General features: G+C 49.3%; 1 protein-coding gene across 3 annotated transcripts; it reads right to left on the reverse strand.

Annotated features, from left to right (window-relative positions):
* Nucleotides 1–2,009: 2,009 nt before the first annotated feature.
* Galt (galactose-1-phosphate uridylyltransferase) lies at nucleotides 2,010–5,203 on the reverse strand. Of its 3 annotated transcripts, none has more exons than XM_041667594.1 (11): nucleotides 5,029–5,203; nucleotides 4,553–4,722; nucleotides 4,259–4,334; nucleotides 4,120–4,168; nucleotides 3,877–4,006; nucleotides 3,694–3,750; nucleotides 3,410–3,532; nucleotides 3,057–3,189; nucleotides 2,873–2,956; nucleotides 2,460–2,614; nucleotides 2,010–2,191 (listed from the first exon to the last, which is right to left on the reverse strand). In XM_041667594.1, exons 1-11 carry the CDS (start codon nucleotides 5,108–5,110, stop codon nucleotides 2,111–2,113), a joined length of 1,140 nt encoding a protein of 379 aa, XP_041523528.1. In that variant the 5' UTR covers nucleotides 5,111–5,203; the 3' UTR covers nucleotides 2,010–2,110. The 3 variants fall into 3 exon arrangements, with proteins under 3 accessions (XP_041523528.1, XP_041523530.1, XP_041523531.1); XM_041667596.1 differs by lacking the exon at nucleotides 5,029–5,203 and adding an exon at nucleotides 4,880–5,019; XM_041667597.1 differs by lacking the exon at nucleotides 5,029–5,203 and having other exon boundaries at nucleotides 4,259–4,337; nucleotides 4,553–4,694.
* Between the last annotated feature and the right edge of the window lie 2,650 nt (nucleotides 5,204–7,853).

The following is a 7,853-nucleotide window of genomic DNA, read 5'->3' on the forward strand; positions in this document are numbered from 1 at the left end:
CCAGGCGCCAATAGAACGAGAGAGGTGAAGAGAGGGGGCTCTCGGCCCATTGGAGCCTCCAACTGCCAATCACTTCCACCTCCTCCGGACACTTCCTGTCCCGTCTGGAACTTGAGAGGAGAGAGTACCAGAGTAGGATTCCTAGGACAAAACCTGAAGCTGCATTCCTTATACCTCTCGTGAAGGCCTGTCCTCCCCGGGACTGCAGGCCTGAAGGTGCTCAGGCTCTTCCCCTCCCAGCCGTCCACGCAGCCTCAGGTCCTCTACTGAACCACTGGGCAGCTGACTGCATTTGTTGAAGGTGCCCTGACTTCAGATAAGATAGGAAACGGAGGGTTGGTTTAGTTCTCAAACGTTGTCGAGTATCGTACCTTTAAAACAGTCAGGTCCCATTCCATGCCAGCTAAATCACAATCTCTGCTTGTTGCATCCAGACCCCAGTACTGTTTTTAGAACTCCTCAGGCGATCCCAAATACAGGCAAGGTTGGGGGTTTTTATGTATGCCCTAAGAAACCAGCTAACTACCCGGGGAGTGTCAAGGGAGATGCCTACTTTGATTTCCCAGACCTTCACAGTACTCCCAATCCCAGGCACCCTTCATTTCTCCAAGGTCTCAGGAGGAAGGGCCCTAGGTTAGAAGGCAGGAAAAGGAAGCCAGGGTTCTTCTAGGTCAGCCGTCACTTGTCCAGGTTTTATGTGCGGACTTCTCATCCCTACGACCCAGTTCCCATGGGAAACAAAGGAAGAAAGGCATTCTAGCCTCCCTGACGTCACTCACAACTCTCAACCTTGCCTTAGAATCTGGAGAACACTGCGTTACATCTGCTGTCATAAACTGAAAAGCCTTTGTTCCTCCACTATCTCAAGGAGGAAAAAACCCCAACAGATCCAGAAAGGAGAGGGCAGCCTCTGGGGCTACCCTGGCGTCCTCTCCATGCCTGAGCAGCTACTGTTTTATCAGCACAGCTGAAGCCACATACACTGCACATAGAGGCTTGAGGAAGCCAAGAACACCAAGCCACATGCACACTCCCAACCCGCCCCTTTAGCCCCTGTGGTCTGGAGCAGAGTCTAGCTGTGGCCACTCACAAAACCAGGGTTCTGGCCAGCAGCCCAGCGTCTGGACTGACCTCTGGGACTAGGATTCTGTTCACCCTCTCCCCACCAAGCTTTGAGGCCCAGGCTTGGTGAGCTGACAGTAATAAACTCGGTGATACGAAGGACACTGACCTTCCCGAAGACTCTGCAAAGCTAAGAGCATGGGATTTTAAAATAGTCTCCAAAATTAGAATGATGTTTATATCACAAGAGGATCAGATATAATAGTGAATATTCTTCAGAGATCAAAGGTACAATTTTTTTCCCCAAAAAAACTAAGCATTGAACACAGAGCCTCACATATACCAGAGAAATACTCTATCACTAAGCTATTTCTCAAGACAGTCTCTCTAAGCTACCCAGGCTTGCCTTGAATTTGCAATCCTCCTGCCTCGGCCTCCTGGGTAGCTGGGATTGCAGACCTGCACCACTAGGCCCAGTTTGGCTTTGGTTTCAGAGATTAGGTGTTGCTAGGCAACCCACGCTGGCTTCAAACTCACAGTCCTACTTCAGTCTCTAAGGTGGTAGAATTACAGGTGTGCACCATCCCTCTGGCTTGGGAGGGAATTCTTTTTTTTTAATATTTATTTATTTGTTTATTTATTATGTATACAATATTCTGTCTCTATGCCTGCAGGCCAGAAGAGGGCACCAGACCCCATTACAGATGGTTGTGAGCCATCATGTGGTTGCTGGGAATTGAACTCAGGACCTTTGGTAGAACAGGCAATGCTCTCTTAACCTCTGAGCCATCTCTCCAGCCCTTGGGAGGGAATTATTGCATCAAATCTTTCTGGCCTACATTGTCAACACCTGTAGGCAGGAAAGAATGTGTTTGGAGTCACACTTAGCCTTGCCCCTAGCCTCCAGTATGTAAGAGTTCACACTCTTCTGGTGTCAGAAAACATGGTTGAAATCTGAGATGGAGTTTTTATTGATGTCACAGTTGCCCAAACTCCAGGTCCCAGTTCTCTCGGGCAGAAAGATTCAAGGCTCTGCTGTCATCACAAGTCAAGCCTTGGTTGCTGTTTCCTTGTCTTTCTTTGCCAGGCGATAATGTACCTCAGGGAGCGCCCTTAATCTTTCTGCAGCCTAGAAGGGGACAAGGAGAAAACACGGAGAGTAAGGGTCCCCCAGAATGGTATGGGGTTCTGGGCCCCAGAATTACTGGGGAGTGCTTATGGTATTGGAAGACTGGTAACAAGGACAGCTGAAGTCACAGGGGTTGGGGTTGAGCAGCAACCGAGTTCTTAGGAATACCTGTGTTTTCTATGAGGACCCCCAGAATCATGACTGTTGAGGTCCCTTGAGAAAATTTAGGTGAAAGGGGCTATGAAGACCCAGGATGCTGAGCCCTGACCTGTTCAGGAGTTAGGTCCCGCTGAGCCTGGGCAAGCATTTCATAGCCGACCATGAACTTGCGGACAGTAGCAGAACGTAGCAGTGGGGGGTAGTAATGCGCATGCAGTTGCCAGTGCTCATAGGTGGCTCCTGTCTTTAATCCCGTGGGAGCCCCTGGCAAGAGAAAGATGGAGACGATCCGGAAGGCTCTTTTTCAAGTCTTCAGTCTGGTCCCTCCCCTAAAGTAGGCCAGGTACCTAAATACTACAGTTCCCAGTATTTTCCACTAGGGAACAATTTCATCAAGTGACTCCACCCTCAGTCCCAGCACCCCTGCTCTGGATATGTCCACCAAAAGTTTTAATGCCTGGTAGGATGCAGTTCCCTAAGCCAGAAATAGTACTAGGGCTACCCTACCACCAAAAGTCTTACCATGCCAGCCCATGGAGTAGGGAAAAGATGTCTCAAATAGGTTGTCATATTTGGTCAAGAGCTTCTTCATGATGGAAGCTAGATCTGGAATCAGAGCCTGGTTTTCAACCTGGAAATAGGTGCTGGACCCATTAGGGTCCGTCTATTCAGCACCCAGTCCCAGGGTCCTATGTGGGATCCTTACCATCACGTTCAGCAGGGGTCAGCTCAGGCAGCCGCCGCACATGCCGCCGGGGCAGCAGTAGAGTCTGGAAAGGCCACACTGCCCAGAAGGGGACCAGGACGAGCCAATGCTCACTGGATAGGACCAAGCGTTCCTGGACACACAGAATGGAAATGGGGTGTACATGTAAGAGGGGGAAGGGGACGAGTATCAGGAAGGCAAAAGGGAAGGATCTGATTGTGTCTCTCCACTTTCGCCACCACCCTCGTCTACCTTCCCGTAGGTGACTGCAGGAAGTCCATCCCCCTTCTGTGCACTTTGACAGTCAAAGGGTTAGAGACTCCTTGGGAACACAGGGCCTGGAGCTCCCCCACCTTCCTGAGGAGCTCTTGGTGGCCATATTCCAACAACAGAGGCTTTCCATGCTGGCTGTGAAAGCTTTGCTGAGATCGCTCTTCACGCTGGGCAACATCTGGCAGGAAGCTGCTGGCCCAGACCTGTCAAGGGGCAAGAGCAAAGAAGGGCAAGCGAGTCCGTTAGCGCTAAGCCTCCACATTGCTAATGCATTCCTTTTGATCCGTCCCTTAATCTAGTTCTGTCCACAATGTCGGCATGGAGACTCGGCCAGGAAAGCCATTACCAGCCCTGACATACTGACCTGGCAGTGGGGGTGGGGGTTAGAACAACCCATCATGGCTCCTTTGTTTTCAAAGATCTATTGGGTATAAGTAGAGAGGGTTAATAGTCGAAGAGACATCAAGTCAACCCGCTCCTGACTACACCCGGTGGAAGCAGTAATGGTACTCCCCCCAAACCAAAGTTCTACCTCCCCCTCACAGACCTGCACCCAAGGGTACTGGGCACCCAGCTCCTCTGTGACTGAGGCCCAGGCATCGATGACAGCTCGGATCTCAGGGATGGACATGAGTGGCAGCGTCACATCCGACCAGGGGTGGAAGCACATGACTTTACTGCGTGGGGAGGGGAGACGGGAAGACAGAGAGATAGGGATTGGTTGGTCCAAGTCCAGGTCTTAGTCTTTGACCCTGGGCTGGAGGTTGTAAACGGGGCAATCCATAGTTACCAAACTCCTCTGGCGGCCTCTGCACGGAAAAGAGGATGATCACTGGGTCCTGAGATAAAGGAGCATTACTCTCTGCGGCACAAGTTCCCCTGAGAGAGCCAGTCTCCCTTGTCCCCAACACTGGTTAGATTGACGGTACCTGGATCTGGAGCATTGGGCTGCAGAGCTGGGAAGTCATTGTCAAACAGGAAGGTGCCATCATAGAGTGGATTTACCTACTGACAAGAAGAGGCTAGAAATACTACCACCTGGCGGGCTTCAAGGCCCTACACAAGCTGCTAGAGGGCGAGGAAGGCCCACTCTAGGGATCAAAAATTGCTTGACGGGATATGACCCAAAAAGAGGCGCACTGCTCCCTCTTGTGGATGAAGGGCAGCAAAAAGAGAGAACGATTTCCTCCTATCTCACTAGGGGGCTGTGCATTCGTGCTTACCTCCCCGTTGGCTCGTGTGGCCCCGGGACACAGCGGGTTGAGTGGGTCATGGCGAGGCACTGTCTCCAAAGGCTGAGGCTCCACTTGTCCTTGCCAGGGCCGCTTCATGCGATGGGCCGACACTAACACCCACTCGTCCTGGAGCGGATTGTAGCGAATATGCTGGTGTTCTGGGGACGGTCAGTCAAGATCAATTAGTAAAGCTCCCTGTCTCCCACTTCTTCCCTGAATGGCTCTAACGCCCTAGCAGACCCAAGCTCAGGGGCGCTCGCTGGGCGAAGTGTTTCTAAAGGCTGACGGAGGGAAGTTAAAAGGTTAAACCCTTACAGTGCCACATGGGCCAAGCCCTTCCTTCCCTCGGCCGGTCACCCGAGCTTCGGGTGGGAGTGCCGACCTTGACGTTGGGACCAGAACTTCCTACAGAAAAGGTAGGCTCGGCTGCACGCCGCAGTGGGTCCAGGCCGCCCCGCAATTACCGCTCGCCCGGAAGGTCACTGCCATGGCATCCGCTTCTGACGCCTGCTGGCTCTGCTCAGGATCAGCTCCGTTTTGCGACATTAAGCCACCCGAAATGACCTGAATTCAGACAGGATTGTCCGCTAGGCCAGAAGCACCCTTCGTTTGCTGTTTCTTGCCCCGCCCTTCCTAGATGATTGGCTAGCCGCCAACATGTGACGGGGTCCGCCTGACACTTAGGGGCGGGGCTCAGGACCGCCACCAGCTGGCCACACGGTTTTAAAAGAGAACCCCCTCTTCGTCGGGTAGGAGCCACTTCTCTGGGAAGTGTCTGTGGAAAACTGGTTGCTGTACCCATTCGTCTGGCCATGAATTCAGCAAATATTTACTGAGGGGGCAGGGAAATTTTCACACACGAATGTAATGACTTTTGGTCACCCACTGGAACTTTTCTTCCCAGTAAGCCTCCCTACTTTCAATTCTTTTTCTTTCTTTTACTTATTATTATTATTATTATTATTATTATTATTATTATTATTATTTGGTCTTTTGTGACCCACTGAAATTAGTTAGGGTTGCTTGCCTGAGCACAGAGGAGGGTATTTATTGGAGCATGGACTACGTATCAGCTACACCACTGAAGAACACTACTCCTGCCAGCAACCTTTAACTGCCAATAGCCCCTCAAGGAGGGTGGAGCCTCATGAGTCCTTCCCCCATCCCCATCCAGTAAGAAAAACTGATGAGCCAAATCTCGGATTTTTTGCAGGTAACCACAGTTGCAGTGAGTGCAATGGCCCAGTCATGTCAAGAAGACATTGCTTTTACCAAACATCTGTTTTTCACCATAGCCACTCAGCAGGTGACCCAGGTCTTTGTGAGCCCAGGATGCTACTGTTCTTTGCCCAGGGGCATCTCTATATTCTACATAGAACCTAGGTGTCTGATATATGGTTAAAATGTTTAGTAAAGCTGGGCCATGCAGGCCTTTAATCCTAGCACTCTGGAGGCAGAGGCAGGCGGATCTCTGTGAGTTCAAGGCCAGCCTGGTCTACAGAGCAGGTTAGGGTAGAAGGGACTTCATACTTACAGATGAAGCCTGGTCCTTCAGTATTGCCTGGAGGTGGGAGTACTTCATTGTAACAATACTTCCATCCTCATCTGCAGTCTTGGTTTAAAAAAAAAAAAGAGCTAAGTAATGGAGCGTGAAGTGTGGTGGTGTACACCTCTCTCTAATCCCAGCCCTCTGGAGACAGAGACAATAAGCTTACAAGTTCAAGTTCAGCCTGCACAGTTCTACACAGCAAGACCCAATCTATAAATAAATAACAAAAGTGATATATATATATATATATGCATATGCCAGGCACAGTGTTGTGTTTGCCTGTAGTTTCAACTACTCTAGAAGCTGAGTCAGAAGATCATTTGAGCCCACGAGTTCTAGACCATCCTGGCCAATATAGTGAAGTCAGTCTCAAAAACAAACAAAAGTCCAGACAAGGAAGTACATACTGGCGTTTGGAAGGCAGAGGCAGGTGGATCTCTCTGAGTAACCTGGTCTACAAAGAGGGTGCTAGGCAGCCAAAACTACTTAAAAGAGACCCTGCCTCAGACAATCAAATAAATGGGGGAATAAATAAATATAAAAGAATCTAGGAAATAAAAAATATTTTAAAAAATCTCTTTTTTATGATTTGTTTATCTTACTTTATGTGTGTGAGTGTTATACCTGTGCATCCTGGAACTGAAGACGGAGGTGAGCCACCATATGGGTGATGGGAATTGAACCCAGATGCTCTCTAAGAACAACAAATGCCTTAACTACTGAGCCATCTCTCAGGGCCCCCAGAGGTATTTTCTATAGAAAGTTTGATTTTGTTTGAAGGGAACTTTTTTTTTTGAGTTGTTTTCATTTCTTGTGAGACAGCATCTTATATCTCCCAGACTAGCCTTGAACTCTCTGTGTGAAAGCATGAATTTGAACCCCTAATCTCCCCGATTCCACCCCTGACTACTGGTATTATAGGTATGTCTCACTATTCCATTTCTGCAGGCTACACAGAGGCAGGCATACTGGAAGCTGAGCTGCAAGCATTGGGACATTGGTGTTGACCTCTGCCCTAGAATCCTCGGTCTGGAATGTGAAGAGACCATTAGGTAGAGGGCAGAGGGCATGAACTGCAATATGAGTTTTACCAGGCCAGCGGCTACTCAAAGTACATCAGAGGATGAGGACAGGAAGAGGGAACACGCTCTCTATCCCTTTAGCTGTCTCTCAGTGACTAGACTGTGGCATTGCATTTACGCAGGAAGAGCGATGCTTCAGTGTCATTCCCTAGATCATGCCAACTGACTCTTGCCACCCGTCAGGAACATCTTCATGCCTCTTCTCTCTGTGTCTTTCCAGACACCTCTAGTGGGGGAAGAGGAGGATGGTCTAGATAGGGCCTATCTGGTCCTCTCCCTCCCAGAACCCAAATATAGGATCTCTGCTGTGACGTGAGGAGAAAGTGGCTGTCATTCTCATCCCCTCAGTTCCCTCCTGGAGTCACGCAATGGCATAGGGTTTTCTTTAAAAAAAAATATTTATTATGTATACAATATTCTGTCTGTATGTATGCCTGCAGACCGGAACCATCCGTAATGGGGTCTGGTGTCCTCTTCTGGCCTGCAGGCATACACACAGACAGAATATAGTATACATAATAAATAAATAAATATTTTTTAAAAAGAAAAGGGAATTAACTAGAGGGTTCTCAGTGGTTTTAGAGGATGGTCCATTTAGGAAGGACATCAAAGCCAGAGACTTCAAAACTTGTTTCCTCAGTCTTCCATCCTACACTAA

Source organism: Microtus oregoni, unplaced genomic scaffold (genome assembly GCF_018167655.1).
Source record: "Microtus oregoni isolate MIOR12 unplaced genomic scaffold, Mior012 000017F_ref0000208, whole genome shotgun sequence".
Lineage (NCBI taxonomy): Eukaryota > Metazoa > Chordata > Mammalia > Rodentia > Cricetidae > Microtus > Microtus oregoni.

Bases quoted from the DNA above. Each gene is read 5' to 3' on its own strand.
- Galt (XM_041667594.1), bottom strand. From the start codon at position 5,110: ATGTCGCAAAACGGAGCTGATCCTGAGCAGAGCCAGCAGGCGTCAGAA. The intron at 4,007-4,119 runs GTAACTATGGAT...CTCCCCACGCAG, and splicing joins GAGGCCGCCAGAGGAGTTTG to TAAAGTCATGTGCTTCCACC. The intron at 3,751-3,876 runs GTCTGTGAGGGG...TATACCCAATAG, and splicing joins CCCAGTACCCTTGGGTGCAG to ATCTTTGAAAACAAAGGAGC.